Source organism: Bombus fervidus, chromosome 2 (assembly GCF_041682495.2).
Source record: "Bombus fervidus isolate BK054 chromosome 2, iyBomFerv1, whole genome shotgun sequence".
Lineage (NCBI taxonomy): Eukaryota > Metazoa > Arthropoda > Insecta > Hymenoptera > Apidae > Bombus > Bombus fervidus.
In genome coordinates this window covers 18,495,608-18,514,436 of record NC_091518.1, presented here as the reverse complement: position 1 = coordinate 18,514,436, position 18,829 = coordinate 18,495,608, and the positions used below count along the sequence as shown (strand labels likewise).

At 39.3% G+C, this 18,829-nt stretch overlaps 3 protein-coding genes across 11 annotated transcripts; 1 reads left to right on the top strand and 2 right to left on the bottom strand.

The window, feature by feature from the left end:
* Positions 1 to 259: 259 nt before the first annotated feature.
* Positions 260 to 6,655, bottom strand: Eip63e (cyclin dependent kinase Eip63E). Of its 8 annotated transcripts, none has more exons than XM_072021929.1 (7): positions 6,098 to 6,655; positions 4,428 to 4,546; positions 3,913 to 4,041; positions 3,290 to 3,513; positions 2,829 to 3,214; positions 2,208 to 2,752; positions 260 to 2,121 (listed from the first exon to the last, which is right to left on the bottom strand). In XM_072021929.1, the coding sequence occupies exons 2-7, from the start codon at positions 4,504 to 4,506 to the stop codon at positions 2,030 to 2,032; spliced, it is 1,455 nt and encodes a 484-aa protein (XP_071878030.1). In that variant the 5' UTR covers positions 4,507 to 4,546; positions 6,098 to 6,655; the 3' UTR covers positions 260 to 2,029. The 8 variants fall into 8 exon arrangements, with proteins under 8 accessions (XP_071878030.1, XP_071878027.1, XP_071878025.1 ...); XM_072021926.1 differs by having other exon boundaries at positions 4,428 to 4,517; XM_072021924.1 differs by lacking the exon at positions 6,098 to 6,655 and adding an exon at positions 5,462 to 5,753 and having other exon boundaries at positions 4,428 to 4,517.
* Positions 6,656 to 7,442: 787 nt separating this feature from the next.
* Psa (puromycin-sensitive aminopeptidase) lies at positions 7,443 to 11,648 on the top strand. 2 transcript variants are annotated; one of them, XM_072021923.2, is made up of 4 exons: positions 7,443 to 7,718; positions 8,085 to 8,329; positions 8,442 to 8,589; positions 8,916 to 11,648. In XM_072021923.2, the coding sequence occupies exons 1-4, from the start codon at positions 7,590 to 7,592 to the stop codon at positions 10,992 to 10,994; spliced, it is 2,601 nt and encodes an 866-aa protein (XP_071878024.1). In that variant the 5' UTR covers positions 7,443 to 7,589; the 3' UTR covers positions 10,995 to 11,648. The 2 variants fall into 2 exon arrangements, with proteins under 2 accessions (XP_071878024.1, XP_071878023.1); XM_072021922.2 differs by lacking the exon at positions 8,442 to 8,589 and adding an exon at positions 8,643 to 8,793 and having other exon boundaries at positions 7,444 to 7,718.
* A 1,688-nt stretch (positions 11,649 to 13,336) lies between these two features.
* Emc (Basic helix-loop-helix domain-containing extra-macrochaetae) lies at positions 13,337 to 15,580 on the bottom strand. Its single transcript, XM_074112194.1, has one exon. It carries the CDS (start codon positions 15,020 to 15,022, stop codon positions 14,639 to 14,641), a length of 384 nt encoding a protein of 127 aa, XP_073968295.1. The 5' UTR covers positions 15,023 to 15,580; the 3' UTR covers positions 13,337 to 14,638.
* Positions 15,581 to 18,829: the final 3,249 nt, after the last annotated feature.

Here is an 18,829-nt window from a genome sequence, read left to right as displayed (position 1 = left end):
ATGCGACTAATACTACATTATAAAATTCAATTAGGTCAAATTGTTGAAGGATCAAAAATAATGCATAATTAACTCCTCTTAATAGGTAAAATTAAATTTCCGTTTTTTTGTAAGCATTTTGTATAATATTGTAAAACCAGATAAAACTTAAACCTCTAGTTTTTAAAAAATATTTAAATAATTTATAAAGGTTCTAATTCCATAACGCACTGTGCACTGAATAACACATAAAAGGTATAAATTTGTCAACATACACATGTACTTCAAAAACATAGTTCTTTATCTTTCTCAGTACAAGTTTGAAGCAATTTGAATATCAATAATTTCTTAGAAAAATTACAAATAAAATATAATTATAAGGAAATAAATGTGTATAAAATTAATACTTAAGCAGAACAAGTATTACAGATATAAGTGGTTTCGTATTATGTTACACTTAAAGGTCTAAACGATCCTGTGGCTTGCTGCACATGGAAAAACCTAACAAAGAATAGGGTCTGAAGTGTACCGAACTACGCTTTAATTTATTACAAAGTCACATTTATTAGTTCAGCTCAGCTATCTCAGCATCATCAATAATACGAACCTGTTGTTCTATATACAATCTACCTTCTGCGCGTCTTTTTTCAAATAATAATTTTTAATAAGTAATAATAGTAGTAATAACGTGTCTCAAATTTTTTCGAAATATTTTTCAATTTTTTTTCATTTTTGCTTTCGCCTCGTTGATATTTTTATAAGTGTGCTGAAAAATCGGTATAAATGTAACTACTAAAGGAGTAATATTTTACCGCAATAATCATCGTAGCTTAGAGAAAACTCGGAAGGACTGTAACACCGTTTTATGTTATCCTATATTACTATTGCAACATTATTAAAGTTGGTTCGTTTAGATATATGGTTATCGAAAACCATTTAGAAACAAGATTGGCCGAACGGTCCATTCTAAATAACTAATACGAAATTATTAACATTTTATTCCTACAATTCGTTCAAGCACCATTGGCTGTTAAATATATGAGCGATTGAACAAATTGGATTTGATTACGTCTATAATTATTACTTCGTTCTTGTTTTACTATCACTGATAGATACTACTTTGTAAATGTCGATAATGAACTTCGATCGACCCTAGATGCTAATATTAATTCTTACAACTAGATCACTACCGTCGATATCATCAACGATGAGTTTTTTTTCGTTAGTCTTGCCGTGTTTCTTGGTGTTGGTAGCTACGACACTTGATTCGTATTGATATCTTATTTTCTTAAACTCCTATTTATTTTCTATCATCACGTCATATAATTAACAACTAGTTTTAATTCGAACAATGATTTTTTTCGTTATATACCAATATATTCAACTGTCTCAGCAACCAACGGTAAAGTCAAAAACAGCATAAAATTCATATAAAGTATTACAGGTCTTCCAGAATTTTTCTAAGTTATAATTATTTTATTATATTTTTTCTAACCAGAAACCGCCATCTCCAGACTTCACTCAGATTGGGATCAAGAGACACAAGGCGGTGTAGTACTTTTTTTTTGATTGGTATCAATCTAAATCTAGTATTTGGACGAAGTGCGAGGATGGGTCGTGCGTGCTTTTGCTTTCTAAATCGAGCGTGCAAATCTCATAAAATCGTTTTACTTCATTTAGCCACAGATAGCTTACTTTCGTATTTTCTTTGCCAGTTAATAATTTATCTTCGTTAATTCATTTGATACATGTGTACTAGTTTTGAGAAGAAAAAGGAAAAAAAGAAACAAAAATATGAATGTCGCAATTATGTATATGAATGTGTTCATGTTTGTGTGTGCACATATCAACATGTGTGTGAACGATGATTGGAATTTGTAGAGCAGCCCTGAGAAAGAGCGATTGACGCGCGTGGAAATAACGTGTAGGTGAATTAAGGCATGTTGCCTGTGTGAATTTGATCTGTATGAGAATGAACGTTTCATTGAACATGTGAATTTGGGAATTACTTATTATTTACTTTTCTTTTTCTTTACGTTTACTTTTAACCTCAAGTCTTAAGGGCTGTGTGACGCGAATCTGCACACCCGTGCCTCGAATTTGTATACAAATGACAACCTTCAACACTAAATATCGATACTTCTGTAAAGAAATAATATCCGATCAATGACAAATTACAGTTCCAGTAAGATAAATATATATTTTTTTAACAAATATACTAAACTTACCGTCAGGCAACTCGTATAGTTTTCTAGGAAGAGAGGCAAAGTAAGGATGCCTTAACGCTTCTTCAGCTCCAATCCGTTGATCCGGATTTAACTGCAGAAGCGACGATGCCATACTATCACCTTCGGCAATATCATAGAGTCTAGGAAATGAAAGACCCAATTTTCGTGGAGGATAGAATCCCAGTCTATGTGGTTTATATCCTGGCAGGTGTGTGACACCAGGCCAAGTTTCTTCAGTAGGAGTACCCAATACTTTGAATATTTTATCAAGTTGGTCGTACGTACAGCGTACACCTGGGAATGTTGGTTCACCAGTCAACATCTCCATAAATATGCAACCTACTCCCCACATATCAAGCGAGGTAGAATACTCTGTGGAACCCAAAAGAACATCAGGTGGCCTGTACCATAATGTCACAACTTCATGCGAGTACGTATGTGACGGTACAGATTTAGCTCTCGCTAAACCGAAATCTGCTAGTTTAAGTTCTCCTATTTCACTGATTAACAAGTTTTGCGGCTTCACGTCTCTATGTAATACTCTCCTAAATTAACATACGATAAATTAGTTATTAATATTAAGCTCGAAAATCTTAAATTTATATGTACGCGTGCTTTTACCTGCGGTGACAATATGCCAATCCTCTTAATAATTGAAATAAGAATAGTTTAACATTTCGTGGATCTAGACCACCATTACCGCTTCCATACCTCTCCATATATTGCGATAGATCAGTATGAACATATTCAAAAACAAAAGTAAGAGTCTCGCGTGTATGAATTATATCGTGTAAAGTAACGATATTGCTATGCTTCAATTCTTTAAGAAGGCTTGCCTCGCGGATGGCAGTAAATGGAGCACCTTCTTCCTCTTGTAGTCTAATTTCTTTAAGTGCCACCATTTGATTTGTAAGATGACTATAGCCTTTGAACACTGTGGCATACGATCCTTCCCCTAATTGTTCCAGTTTTATATAAGCTTCGGATTTACCAAAAGGAGAGTCTCCCTACGAATATAAGCGTAGACACTTGTTAACACTAAAATGTTGAAAGAATATAAGTAAATATGAGTCTAGCATTACCCCAAATGCTGAAAATCTCTTGGTTCTTCTAGGAGGTGGATCTGGCCCAAGGAAGACCTCTGACTTGGGTCGCGGTGGACGCCGAGGTCTTAAGATTACTCTCGCTTCTTCACGTATATCCTCGTCGAGAAGCTTGGAATCACTAGAAACGGAAAGCTGCCGATGCACTCTCTCATGGTCGCCCACACCTGTCCATTCTATGACATCCAATTTCGTCCTTAAAACTTTCTTTAAAATAACAGCAATAGGAATCCACGTAGAATCATAATCCCTCAATATTTTATTAATACATAAAAATTTTAGTGTATGTGCAATACATATTTAGTAAACAATACATTATAATGGGTCAATTTAATCATACTACTGGTTTCTATTAACTACTAAAGTAACAAATATTTACCACAGATATCAAACTCCGATGTAAATGTTTTTCATAACAGTTATCTACTTAACATGTTATGACTTCAAAAAAAAAGATGGTATGTAGCTTCCTGATAAGTGCCAATGTGCACTATAAAAACTTAGTTTGATAAATAGAGTTATTTGTTAAACTATTTATAGTCATACCATATATTATAAAAAATACAATACTTTCTTTTATAATAAATAAATTTTACACTTACCATAACGACGATCCTTATCTGCAGGTATATTGCCGTTTGGTTCTAAACGGTCTAGGAACTCCTCGGAATAGCCATTATACGGTAGTTGACCCCTGTTTGCAGCATCATCAGCCTCTTCTTTTGATATTGCTAAAGTAGACAAACCAATAATATTGATAACCTAATATTACAAATATTTTTTATCAATCTTTACTATAAAATTCAATATAAGAAATAGATAAAGTAAAAAATGTAAATAAAGATCAGAATAGCAATTACTTAATTAACTTGGAAGTACATGCGATAAGTAATATTATTTTACAATACATAACTAATATCAATGATAATGAAATTATATTTGTGGAACCTTTTAAGTGTCTAAATAGACATTAATTCTTTTATGACCTATCTTTATATAATAAAAAGTACTATATTTAAGAAATAGGTATGAAACTCTTCTTATCTTTTTATTTTATAAGGTATTTTACATAATATATCGATGTTGTGTAACGTTAGATAATTTTGATTATACTTACAAAGTCTTCCAAAGCTGTGGCTAAGCCTTTTTTTCAGTTTTTGTACTCTGCTAAGAGCACCTCCTTTCTTCTCCCGCATTGTCACAGACCCTGTGCATAATAAGCGCAATCTTTAGCAACTGTAAATCAAAACAAAGATATATAAATTCAGACATTGGCGTACTATAATATATAACCAAGAAACTCAGAATAATTCAAACATTATGGACTATTACATGTGTGATGACATCATGCAGTGTGCAATGCCAGTGTTCCTCAATCTTATGATTAATAGTGGCAGGGATGTGTAAGATATATTTGTCTTGGATAAAGTGCTATATATATATATATATATATGACAATATTATCAATGAACACTTCTTTCAGAAAGAAGAATATATCTTGTTTATATAGATAACAATATTTTTTATTCTGTTGAATAAAGTAAAGATTACCACGATGTAACAGTATGTTCATTGAAACAATGAAATAGTAGAGCAGAAGAGTTTATAACTGCTTCTACAAATACAAACGACATTCTTTCTTAATTTATGTACCATATAAGTATGTATGCTCAATTCGAAAAGATAATAGCACCAGTTGTTCAACTGCATTGACAAAGTTATTCTATTGAAGAAAATTCATATCTAATTAAATTCATGAATTAATACATAACATGATCAATTATTAGCAGATTATGATATTGAAACAATGATATGCTAATACATAATGATAACAAGAATTTGAAATTGATCTACATTTTTTCAAATATAAAATAAGTTTTTCTTTAAAAACCTATAGTTTATATCGTAAGAGCAAGTATCTTATAGCTCTATAAACATCAATTCCATTATTAGAAAGCAACAAATAATTAAAAGTTTGATAACTATATGTATACATAAATACATGATGTGTATGGTTATGTGTATCTCATGTATAACGTATATACACCGTACAATGTACATACATGCGTATACGCACATGTGTTGTTACTACAGGTCAATGAACTAAAGAAAGTTTAGTTATAACGTGTGAAATAACGATAGATAAATTACGTTGATAATCTTTAGAGTGACTACTGACTCCACATCTCGTTTCACGGTGTTCCTCATGCTTCCCCGTACACAAAAGCACTTTTCTCCATTCACGCATCTGTCGCGGTTCTAAACGAGTAACGTTTTCGCGGCAATGGAAAGGCACTACAATATCCAGAGCACTCGAGGTGACGATGCACAACTTTGATACAATCTCACATCTGATAAACTCGTCTATGCGACCGAAGTTCGATAAAAAGCTTCGCCAAGAATGTACATGATTCGTTTCTCTCTTCGAAATACATACTGTCCGCCCCCACCCCTCTCGTTAGTAAACGACACGCTCTCCTTGCCTCTCTCTTTGCTGCACTCTCTTCGCCTGTCACTTTGTCTCTCTTTGTCGGACCAATGTCCGCCCCCATATCGCGCAACTTTTGACACTCTGTCAGACTACCACTTGATTGTGTTTTACCGAGTCCACATGTGTAAACCAGAGAGACGATTCAATTCGCAATGAAACACGAACAGAGGGTAAAAACGGAAAGCGGCACACGAGCGTCGAGGACACGGTCTAAGGCTGCGGAAAAATGAAAAAGGGGGGGGAGCAGCCGGGGGAATTAGTTCTGTGATAGTCGGATCTCGCGGGCGTCAACTTACCCTCTTTGCTCTTGGAGGCGGTGGAGCCCTTGTCTTGACAGTACATGATTACTCATTCGCTCGAACGCACGAAACACATCACATATGGGCGGTGACGCACAGTGTGTGTGTATATGTGAGAAGCTATGTTTCGTGGTGTTCCTCTCGGGCAGGTCAGGTCCGGCGAGTACCTCCTTCACCTTTCCCGTATCTTGTACATCGGTGGCAACGTACGATACTTTCCTAATGAACTGATCGCCATGAAAAACACACCACCGTCTTCCCGTTCACCGCTTAAAGATCTCGCGCCGTGCGCTCTCGCCGTGCTATGCGTTCCGCCGATATTATCCCCGGTTAGACCTCGCCGAACGTTTACACGTTCTCGATTCAGTGAAATATCTCAAATATCTTTTGCAACCGGGTTTCTCTATCGCCACTTCCTGGATATATGGCGGGTGCTCGCGCACGCCACCACTACCTCGAATAACTCATCCGCGAGAACAAACTTCTCCCACGAAGTTCTCTATTCCCATAGCCCCACTACTGCCTCGCGCCACAGACAAAAGTCTGAAACTGGCCGATCTACGTTGGCCTGGGTATATACAACGTGCAACCAGAATGGCTACTCGATAGAATTTTCATACGTGTTCGTTTACACCCATCTGGATTTTGTTATCGTACTCTTTTGGTGCTGGAGTTATATTGTATATATTTCATTGCATTGTGTAATATTTTTAATTAATAATATATATATGCGTCTTAAAGTGAGTTTTTATATTTATTTTGCAAAATAAATAAAATCATCAATTACATATTGTCAGCTTTCATGTTACGAGCAATATCAAATATTGAGTTTTTATTTGCCATATTGTTGACAAACTATTCTTAAGAGACGATTACATACTCGGCTAAATTAAAATCTACTTTTCATTACTGTAAAATATGTCTAAACAAGTTCCTAGTATAATGTTCCTTTCTGTATATTACATAATCATAGGCAAGCGTTAACCGTTTATTCTAGCTGTACCTAAATTATGCAACTTACATCTTTTTCTAATTCAATTCACATCAAGTACGGACGCGCGTGTACAGTTATTTAAACGATTTTACAAAATATTCACATTTAAATCAAGTAAACAGTGAAAAAACAACTTGTTTTCAATGAAAATAGGAAAATTATATCAAGGAATTAAAAATTAATATAGTTGGAATAAAACTGTAACACTGAAATTTTTAGTGCGAATATAGGATATGGATTAAAATCAAAATTTGCGCTTTTATATCCATGGCGACATCAGAGCACGTGATTTGTTCTTTCTAGCAGTTATAGTTCCATTTTTATTCGCATCTTTGTATATAGCATGCATATTGCGCATGCGTCTGCGATGGTTTGAGGCGTTGCGTGTTAGTGCATACTTTCGCGTTGTGAGTCGGCAAAAAGGAAAAGCTCAAAACGGGTTTTAAGACATTTCGATATTTAAGGATTTTTCGAATCGCGGTTCAACATCGAGCGATGTCAAGTGTAGAAAAAAAGCCATTTCGTCGGCTGCCCACAGATGTTCAGCCTTACCACTATAATATCGTTTTGTCACCGAATCTGAAAACTTTTGTTTTCGACGGCAAGGAGGATGTGCACATTGACGTAAGCTCAGTTAATCTAGATCACTCATTGGCATATTAATTATTCACGTGGCTCCTAGTATATTTGTTATTTGAATGATAGAACAAAAAATGTTGACCATATGGCAAACATAACCATAAAATTTATGTGCTATATATAAAACAAATTCTAATATAACCTTGAATGACAATAAATTTGAAGGCATTTTTCTTATCTTGCTTTATCTGTCCTTAAAATTCTGAAAATGTGTATGATTACTAAAAGTAGAACATGATAAGATAGTCATATGAAAGATATTTGATTTGATATTTTCTGCCAAGATGTTAAATGTTACGTTCTTTTAATTTTATTGTCTCTTTATTAATTATGATTTTTTAATATTTACAGGTCAAGTCATCTACAGACACTATCGTTTTAAATTCATTGGACATTGATATAAAGAGCGTAATTTTTAATGATAATGATGGAAAAGTTATTCCAACAAAACAAATTGAAGTTTGCTCACCCGAAGAAACAGCCACTTTGGTATTTGAAGAAAAATTACCAATGGGTAGAAGTGGATACTTGAGCTTGGAATTTGTTGGGGAAATTAATGATAAAATGAAGGGTTTCTATAGAAGCAAATACATTGGGTACTACAATTTGTATAGAACTATAATAATATGATTCTATCAAATATTTATTTTATTATAAGAGTTATACATCTTTTTTTTTCATTTATTATAAGAATTTAACATTTTATAGACAAAATAAGTACTATGCTGTAACTTATTTATGTCCTACATCAGCTCGTAGACTTTTTCCCTGTTGGGATGAACCATCATTAAAAGCTACTTTTACTATACAACTTGTGCTTCCTCGTGATATGTCACTTGTTGGTTTATCAAATATGGTAAGCAATGATTGGCATTTTTAAAATAACAAGGATCTTTTATGTGTTTGCAGGACCAATGGAACTGTTGAACATGCAGCTGTAACTCAATTCGAGCCAACAGATGCTAGACGTTGCTTCCCATGCTGGGATGAACCAGCACACAAAGCCACGTTTGATATTACTCTAAATGTACCGTCAGGTCTTACAGCACTTTCCAATATGGTAAGCAGCGCCTAGCACATGTGGTTTTATTTATTTTTTCTTTTGTTTTCTTTTTTAAATAAACATTAATGTTATTAAATATATACATAATTTTAGAAGAAATATTTATTTATTTGTTATAGCCTATCAAAAGCAAGGTAACAAATGAATCGGTCGAGACTTTAGTATTTGAGAGGACACCAATCATGTCGACATATTTAGTAGCAGTGGTAGTTGGTGAATTCGATTACATAGAAGACAAATCGAGCGATGGTGTACTAGTACGCGTGTACACCCCGAAATCGAAGAAAGAACAAGGACAGTTTGCTCTGGAAGTAGCAACCAAAGTATTGCCATATTATAAAACGTACTTTGGAATTGCTTATCCACTGCCAAAAATTGATCTTATCGCGATTGCTGATTTCTCATCCGGAGCTATGGAAAATTGGGGTCTAGTTACATATCGAGAAACTTGTCTTTTAGTAGATCCACAAAACACATCCGCTGTGCGGAAACAGTGGATCGCTTTAGTTGTAGCGCACGAACTGGCGCATCAATGGTTTGGAAATCTCGTAACCATGGAATGGTGGACGCATTTATGGTTAAACGAAGGATACGCTTCGTTTGTGGAATTCTTATGCGTTGCTCATCTGTTTCCCGAATACGATATTTGGACTCAATTTGTGACAGACACGTATATCAGAGCATTAGAACTTGACGCTTTAAAGAACAGCCATCCGATCGAGGTACCTGTTGGTCACCCGTCGGAAATCGATGAGATCTTTGATGACATTTCTTACAATAAAGGGGCATGTGTTATTCGAATGCTGCATTCCTACATTGGAGACGACGACTTTCGAAAGGGTATGAATCTCTACTTGAAAAAGCACAGCTATGCCAATGCGGAAACTGGCGATCTATGGGAAGCTCTGGAGGAAGCCAGTAATAAGGACGTACGCAGCGTGATGTCTACTTGGACCGAGCAGCAAGGATTCCCTGTTGTCAGAGTTCAACATCGTCAAGAAGGCAGTGATCGAATTCTGTCTCTGTCTCAGGAAAGATTCCTAGCTGATGGTTCCGTGGATACCGGAAACAGTTTGTGGATCATACCAATTAGCATAAGTACGTCGAAGAATCCAGAGGAGTGTGTACTTAACGCTTTGTTCGACGAGAAGACGAAAGAATTTCGAGTTAAAAACGTTCCTGAAGATCACTGGGTAAAGATCAACCCTGGAACGATCGGTTTCTACAGGACTCACTATAGCCCAGAAGCATTGTCTCTCTTGTTACCGGCAGTCAAAGCTCACGCGTTACCTCCCTTAGATAGACTGGGTCTACTGGACGATCTATTTGCTATGGTACAAGCTGGTCATGCTTCTACCGTAGAAGTACTTCAACTTATGCAAGCGTTTCAACACGAAGACAATTTCACTGTATGGTCTAGTATAGTCAATAGCCTAGGAAAAATCGGAGTTCTCGTGTCTCACTTGGATTTCGAGGACTCGTTCAAAGCGTTTGGACGTAACTTGATGCGCGACATCACCAACAAACTAGGCTGGGATCCTAAACCTAATGAATGTCATCTGGACACCCTTCTACGATCCCTTGTTCTAGGTCGTATGGCAGCATTGAACGACGAGGATACTATACAAGAAGCGAAAAAGAGATTTGAGTTACACGTTTCTGGCATCACGCTACTCGCTGCCGATTTACGTAGCCCTGTTTACAGGGCTGTACTCTCTGTTGGTGATGCCGACACTTATGAAACCATGTTGAGGCTTTATCGAGAGGCAGATTTGCACGAAGAGAAAGACAGAATACTGAGAGCGCTAGGTGCGATCAAAGATGAAACCTTGTTGGCAAAGGTTCTGGATTTCGCTATGAGCGACGAAGTCAGAGCTCAGGACACAGTGTTTGCTATCATGTCGGTGGCAATGACTTACAAAGGCCGCGTAATGGCTTGGGACTTTTTCAAGGAAAATTGGAAGACCCTGCTCGATCGATACGGTGGCGGTTTCTTGATTTCGAGATTGGTGAAATTCACCACGGAGAATTTCGTTACCGAGGAACGAGCCAAAGATGTCGAGGAATTCTTCAAGAACCACCCGACACCAGGAACCGAAAGAACAGTCCAGCAGAGCGCCGAATCCATCAGATTGAACGCGGCATGGCTTGCCAGGGATAAAGACTCTATCAAGGAATATTTGATCACTCATGTTTAGTAGTACCATGAGTTACTTGTCTCGAGTTCTTGTCCTTACCTTGTTACAATCTCTCGTACAATAGAAAATCGAAAGGGCTACAGTATGCCATTCTGCGAACGTATTAAAAATAAAACACGAGTTGCTTCGAGTCAATTTAGAGAAAAAGAGAAGATTGCAAGGATTCTCTTGTAACACACGACATCGTAGAATTTGCCTTTACAGACATACATATACACATGCATACACACAGACGGGTATACATATATAACAGTTGCTTCAAAGAAACCTCGATTGCGTGCATAGTTGCTCGTTGTTTCGTTGCAAATTTCGTTGCAATTCTTTCGAACGAATGTACAGGAGCTACGAAAGGATATTACAGTCCGTACTACCGAACTTTATCAAGTGACGACGGCATTTTTTAAATTGCTGCATTATATTCTTTGACATTTACTTTCCCAGTCTTATCATTCACGTACGATGTAAGTTCTTTCCCCGATAAGTATGATGTCACAAAACCGCGCACTAGTGTTTACCACTTTTATAATACGAGTAAAATGAGTGAATCAAGATGAATAAAAAGAAAGAAAACAAGCGTGTAGCTGCAGAAACTCATTTATATCACGTACTATAACCGAAAAAATTGAAATAAATACTTCTACGCTTGTATCTTTACGACTACATATTCAATTAGCTTTCTCCGTTCTTAATATTTAATAGTATTAAAAATTTCATTTGATCGACCATATTCACATTTTATTAATCATCAAATTCGTAACAACCAGAATCCACCCCTCAAGCCTCCAACCTATCAAACTCTCCGCCTCCTCGGTATCTCGTGATTGAAGTACGCGTGGGCGAGCAGAAGTCATATCGGTCACTTAAGCGTCGTTACACGCTCGCAAGGTGACGGTTGCGGAGTACGAGTTCGCTCCTTATCCCCAGCATTGATCAGCTCTTTTAACCCGCGTAGGAGGGTTGCGCTGCCGTGAGTCAGCTTCCACTTTCGTTTATTAGCGCGTACACACGCGTGTATCCAGCCTGGTGGTTTGCGTCGACTAGTCGTCCGCCACCCTCTTTATCATCTCTCTCTTTCTCTCTCTCTCTTTCTATCTCCCTACGGTGCTTCCTCCCCATCTCCCCGTATGAATACGAAGCAAACTCGAGTGGCCGAAGGGATGAGAGAGCCAGCCGGGCCGGGGGCACACGCGCTCGGACGGAATCAGTTCCCGTGGGTATTCCGTGGTCTCGAGGTTCCCAGGAGCGCGCACGCGACCCGGGACAGGGGACACACGATCAATACGGGAACTTGGCGAACTCCTACAACGATACATCGTGCGACCACTACCAGCCCTGTCCTCTCCTTGCCTCGACGAGGACGACCATCCGAAGGGCCGCCTCCTCCTCGCACGTGTGCACGGATTATTACGTACACGTGTGTCCATTTAAGTCAGCCCACCCCGCGCGTGTTCCACAGGATGCTCGCGGATTTATCGTTGAAAGCGATGCAGCGACCTAACGAGAAGAAATTGCCAATGGGGATCGTTACGGGTTGAGCTCGATTGCCGGGAACAGTCCCTTTTTCGAGGTAATGTCCCCGGAGCACCTTATTCGCCAACAACTTCGTTGGCTTTTCCACTGCGTATCGTCGACCATGGAAACCTTTATTGGACCATTCTATTTCTTGTAATAGGCACCTGTGCTGGCAGAAACGAACGCGCGGGATATATCACCTATTCGAATCGTTTTATCGATGATTAAGACTTTATACTCGAACGCCTTGGGCAATTTAGCGTGATGTATGCGTTGGACCGAGGGTGAAAGGATTATGGTATCAGATGGATCTCCCGGATTGGAGATCGGGTAGAAGGGCTGGCGTAATCGCTGGAAGTTTTTAGGGTAAAACTTGGAGGAGAATGGCAAAAGTAAGGTGTATATGAATTTATTGGCGATATTTTACGAAAAGGCTGCGTGCTTTGGAACATTATATTTATGAAGAAGGAAATATATTGTCAAGTTATATTTTTACCTTTAGCTTTCTTCGAGAGGCTGAGATTTTCTGTTGGATAACAACTTACATAAATATACGACTCTTCTCTTATTTCTCCTCAGCGTTGCGCACAGTGGCGAGCATAAAAATAGAAACAGTCCTAATTTTGTTTGTAATTATTATTCGAAATAAAGACAAACATTGTTCCGCATTATAAGAAAAAAAGACATTTCACGATATAATTAGTTGAAATTACAAGTTGCATTTTCCTCTTTATACGCTTTTTACAGCTTAAAAGTTCTTTTTTTTTTTCGTTAATCAAATAATCTGCTAAGGGGAAGGATCATCGTTGATGAGAAAACAGTATACACAGTAATCGTATGGACACAGTTTGTATTTTATTTCGCGCGCGAGCGAGCATAACCAGCTCGCACATCAAATATACTTACACTTTACAGCCTTTCAGTCTTCGCGAATATACAATAATTACGGAGAAAATTTCTAAATTATAATATGAAAAGCAATAACAATGATAATCATGTAATAATAATATAATATAATAATCATATAGAATCGACCGCTGCGATTAATGTAATAATTCATAATACAGATAAATTCGCTTTATTATCTACAAGGGGGAGTTCAAAATAATACATGCTCTGATCAACGCGATGATAAACATTTCTTTTCCACGCGAAAACTACGAAAGAAAAGGAAAGGCGATCCATTCACGATTGGTTGTGGACGAGGGGCTGGTACTTACAATTAAAACGCAGGTGATCAATTCGATTTCGATCTTCGTCGATCCTTAAATATACATTTGTTTCTCTAAAACGAACATCTATAGAAAAATTTCCTAGATTTCGAACTAAACTATCGGAATCGATCGGAATTTCTTGTCGAAACGAATAGTTGTAATATTATAAAATCAATCGATGCGAAGAAACGATCTTCCTATATGTTACAATTCGGAGTTACGAAACAAAGTAACACGAGAATGATAAAAAGAAAAAAGAACAACGCGATCATTGTTTACGATATCGAGAAACGAGACACGTGTAACACAGCTCGGATTAGGAGAGGATTATAAGAATCGGAGAAGAGGGGTCGGAAGGCAGAGAGAGAGTTTGGTGGATCAAAAAAGAAGTGAATCGATTAAAAGATGATAAAAGGGGTCTCGTGCGAGGAATGCGGTGAGTTCTATGTACAAGTATTTACATCTTTACTCGAAGAAAGAAGTTAAGATCGGCCGTAATCGGCCCGCTTCGTCGTCCTTCTTTCACGTCGTCTTCGTTCTCTTCTTCAGGCGCCGCGCCGCCTCGAGACGTCGAGCGCATCCCTATTCGATGTCCTCGCTCTTTTCTCGAAACGCTCGACAAAATCCCGTTCTTCTCCCGAATACCTGAACATCAGGATACCTTTCATCCCTGTTTCCCTTCTGGACCTTCGAAATCTTCAAGAAATCTCTATACAGTCGAAGACGAGCACAAAACATAGTTGTAGCAACGTTCTTCCGGTGAAACGCTGCCATAATGAGCCGAGTTCCCGATTCAACTCCCCGAAGATGACTCGAACAATCCCGCGAGGTCGAAACACGGAGGTCAAGCCGTCAGCCCACGAGGACAAGAAGTTCGCAGCGACCTGAACCTCACTGGAGCTCGTTCGCCGATACAGGTCACCGTTCCGCGACCATTCCGGTGATCGTGGATGTTGACGATGTTGTCGTCGTCGTTGGAACGGTCGTCGGGGCATTCAACAACGGTTGCAACGGTTGTCTCGGTGTCGTTTTCGCTACGGTGGATTCGTGATGAACGTTCGTTTCCTCCAGGGTCGTCTGAAGATCGCAGATATACTCGATCACCCTCTGAATAACCTCCAGCTTGGATAACTTCCGTTTCCTCGGCATGTCAGGCACCAGGGATCTCAGTTTCGTTAGGTAAGCGGCCACTTCTTCTGCTTCCAGGTCACGACGAGTTCCGTTGATGCCCAGGCTGCTGTGCAGAACACCTCGACTTGGCGGTACTCTGCCGCCCACTGGGCTTACCACCATCGCCTTCATGTCGTACGCGTATATGCGTGTTTCTTACTTCTGGTCGATTTTCAGTCTACGCGAGAGTTAGCTCGCTAAGCAGCACACAGTCAGCAATTAAGCGGCAAAAAAGATGTGGGTCGTCGATTAATTCGATCGGGCAGCACACTTTCCGAAATATACGGCTGCTTATCTGCCGGACGCCAGTGTACGCACCCCGTGTATTTATCGATCGAACCAACCCACCAAAGTAAGCGCACGAGATAGCGGTAGAGACTCGCGCGATCTTGGTCTTTCGTTCTTCTTTCTAATTCCGTCCACTTTATATGCCGCTCCTTTTTCCTTTCGGTGAAGTTTGATGATTTACAACACCGTCACACACTATTTGTATGGCTGTCTGTGTTATCGCGAGATAGTTACACTCGCGTTGAACATCGCCTTGATCGAACTGTTTGTTAATTCGAGAAGAGAAATTTTCTGATGTCTATTCCGAACGCAACGAGTGCGCAAGAAAAGAGCGTGCAGCGTTCTCCTTGTAACGTACACGTTATGCTCGACGGATCGAAATCAACTGGCCTCCGCCCCTCACCTGCGCGCTTATATAGCTTTCCCCCACCCCGGTACCGTTCTACCCGAGACGCCTCCACTATCCATACGGCGCAATCGCTGCCCGAATAAAATAGCGTTGGACTCGAATCGCTCACGAAACGAATTGTTATCTGACCTATTTATATATGCACTTTTGATAAATATTTATGCATAAATAATTTCTTTTTTCTCTTTTTTTTTCTTTCTTTTCGATCGACTGAAAAAAATGGCCGCTATTTGCGATCGGAGATAATGTAATCGACGATAATCTTGTTTGCACTGTACTCGATTGCGCGGGCTATTTGCCGGTACATGTGAACCGAGCGTCGATTTCTTTAGAAAAATTATTTTACTGAGAAGTATAAAGTGGTATTCGTGTCTCGTCGATGCTTTGTTCTTTATGTCGGCTAGATTGGTTTATTAAAGAAGAATGTTGATATTTATTTATATTTGAAGATTCTTTTATCTAATTTTTCCTTTTTTCGTACGTAGTTTAATAAAAAGGGATATACATATTGGCAGGATATCGCGTAGGTAATTTTTTTCATAAATTTCCTTTATTCGTCAATGTATAGCTACAAATACAGTAGTTATTAAACAACCAATGGAAACAATTGCTACTATTCGAAGCAAACATTCAGCTTCCTTAATCAGTGCGGAAATACCAAAATAGTAACGTATAAAATGTGTCACATGATATATCATTTTCTATTAATATATTCTTTTCACGGATTAATTTCCTGCGGTATGATCGCATACGTATTATGTAGCCCAAAGTCATACAAACTACCTAAGAACTTCAACCGTACTTCCTTACCCATACCAGGTGTACGCAACTTCTATATAACCCAAAATCCTGTACCACGACCGAACACCATATTGTACGTACAAACACGTTCCCAAACCATCGATCTCGTCATTCTTCCAACCGACGTTCTGTTACCCCCTTAAGGCATCCCTTATATTCCATTCACAAGCTGTAGCCAACAGCTAACCGAAGAAGCAGTGAAAAAGGACGAGGCAAGACAAACAGGAGAAAAGAGGGAAGAAAATCCGACAGAAGCGGACGGGTACACGTATCGTGAGCCGAGGCGACGAATAATTCGCGGAAAGGCGCGAGCAGGAACGCCGCCAGGAATTCCTGCTGGACGCCTGCTCGCTATCTCCGTCGCCTCCTCCCCGGCCATGGAGCTTGTTCCAGCGAAAATCGTTCGGCTCGAAGCCAACCGTAGTCGGGGGTGTTTGACGACCATGGGACCAGAGGCGTCGGCGGGACAAGCCGGGCGTGGAAGAGAAGGGCGACGCCGCTAAAGCTAAAGCTGCCCACGACGAGAGGGACACGGGTGGCGGCGGCGCTTGAGGGGAGGGGGCAAAGGCATAGCGGCGTGGCGGCGGGGTAGGAGAGGGTTCGCGCTAAGGGTTCTAGGCGCGGGTGGAGGGGTGGGAGAGCTGCGCGGCTGTACGCGGTCGCGGGGAGGGGGAAGGGGAGACACGACCATTGTTGAACGTCCGGCGGCGCCAGCCACTAGCCATCACGGCTACCACCACCATCGCCAACTCGCGTCGTCTCACTACCACCATCGTCAACGACAACCACCGTCCTCTCATGCATGCTCATGGTTCACGAGCTCTCGCGGCACCGTGCACCGCCAACCTGTACACCATGATTCCGGCTACGATTTTCTATATATGTACGCGCGTGTATAGCATATCTATATATACGTGCACGCATATATGTATACATGCGCGAGGTGCCCAGCGCCGAGACTCTTTCGCCTTCTTGACTTTGCGTGCTAGCGCGTATACATACGACTCCACGCTCTCGTGGTCTTTCTCCGATTGCCGGTTCGTCGATCTTGCTCTCGCTTCTCGTGACTCTCTGGTTACTTCGGCGTCTCGTTACCGGTCGCCGGGACAAGAACTCATCCGTTGTCCGGCGCTACGGACACACAGCGAGCGGAGTCCTTTATTATGCGCCACGTTTCGGATACGAGTCCCACGAGACGTCTCGGTGAAATTGCGTTGGAGGAGGAGGCGAGAAAGATCTCTGATTCGTAGGGTGAGTCGGTGCTGATTGCACGAACGCGGCGGTGAGGATACGAGGAAGGTTCCTATATGATATACAGTCCATAGATATAGTGTCCATTTTTGTCTTTCTTCGGTTTCCCTTCTTTGACAGCTTTATGCACTAATATATCACAGTATCGTATTTTTTTTTTTTTTTTTTTGGATATGACAGATATACAACTTTTGTAAAAATTATTATTTCGCTGCAGCTACTCTGATATTACTTCACCATGCGTGGGATTTTAAATAAAACAGCCTTGAATATCATTTCATCCCCACAAAATTACGTACATACAGTGTGAACTTGTTGTTTATTTCCTATATCTTCTAATATATTCAACTTCGGTAAAGAGTTCGATAAGAAGTAATTCGTTAATCGTTATGGTAGCTAAAAAAAGTTCAACGAAAAGATGCTAACAATGTTCTAGTATCAGAATATGTATGAAGCTTATGAATATATATCAAGCTTAGGTACGTTTGCACTTGAATATAATTCGCTGTGGGCCAGCTTGCCTCATGGTTGTGTTTATGAACGTAGCTAATGTCCGTGTAAAGTTCACGGCAGCGGTGAAGAACCGAAAGAACCCAGGGTTGAACATGGTACTAAATGTAGAACAAAGTTCACATCTGCAATTGTGTATTTTAGAACTCGTTTAGATAGTAGAGGTGTTCGTAGAATTTCAGCGACTTAGATATACTTCTGAGTTTTCCCTACACTCGAATCATTATCAGTTAAGAACGTTGAAAAAGATTAAAATTTCTAGAATTTCTGAAACGTTTTTAACATTTCTCAATAGAGATGAACGATATTTACGTTAAAATCAAACAGATAAAATATTTTCACGTTTACATTCGATCGTCGAACGAAAATGATGCACGAGTACGACACATCGCGATAAAATTTGTCAAACACAGTTACACTCGAATACTCACGTACCTATTAAACATTTAAAATCTCCCATCTTTAAAACAAATTTATATACAAAATCTTATTCGTGTTTACATCTCATTTTCTCGCATAAATCGCTTTCTCATCGAAGCTAGCACTTACGAAGCATCTAGCGTAACAAGCGCACGTAACATTCTCCTATAGAAAGAAAATTAAAACTCTGGAGATAGAAGATAACGTTATCTAGTATCGGAAAAGAAAATCTGCTTCATGGTAAAGCTGTTTTTTCATGG

Coding starts and splice junctions, on each gene's coding strand:
- Eip63e (XM_072021924.1), bottom strand. CDS start 5,558: ATGCGTGAATGGAGAAAAGTGCTTTTGTGTACGGGGAAGCATGAGGAA. Junction 3,514..3,912: donor AGATAAGGATCGTCGTTATG/GTAAGTGTAAAA, acceptor TTTTAAAGAAAG/TTTTAAGGACGAAATTGGAT. Junction 2,122..2,207: donor ACTATACGAGTTGCCTGACG/GTAAGTTTAGTA, acceptor ATTTCTTTACAG/AAGTATCGATATTTAGTGTT.
- Psa (XM_072021922.2), top strand. CDS start 7,590: ATGTCAAGTGTAGAAAAAAAGCCATTTCGTCGGCTGCCCACAGATGTT. Junction 7,719..8,084: donor AGGAGGATGTGCACATTGAC/GTAAGCTCAGTT, acceptor TAATATTTACAG/GTCAAGTCATCTACAGACAC. Junction 8,794..8,915: donor TTACAGCACTTTCCAATATG/GTAAGCAGCGCC, acceptor TATTTGTTATAG/CCTATCAAAAGCAAGGTAAC.
- Emc (XM_074112194.1), bottom strand. CDS start 15,022: ATGAAGGCGATGGTGGTAAGCCCAGTGGGCGGCAGAGTACCGCCAAGT.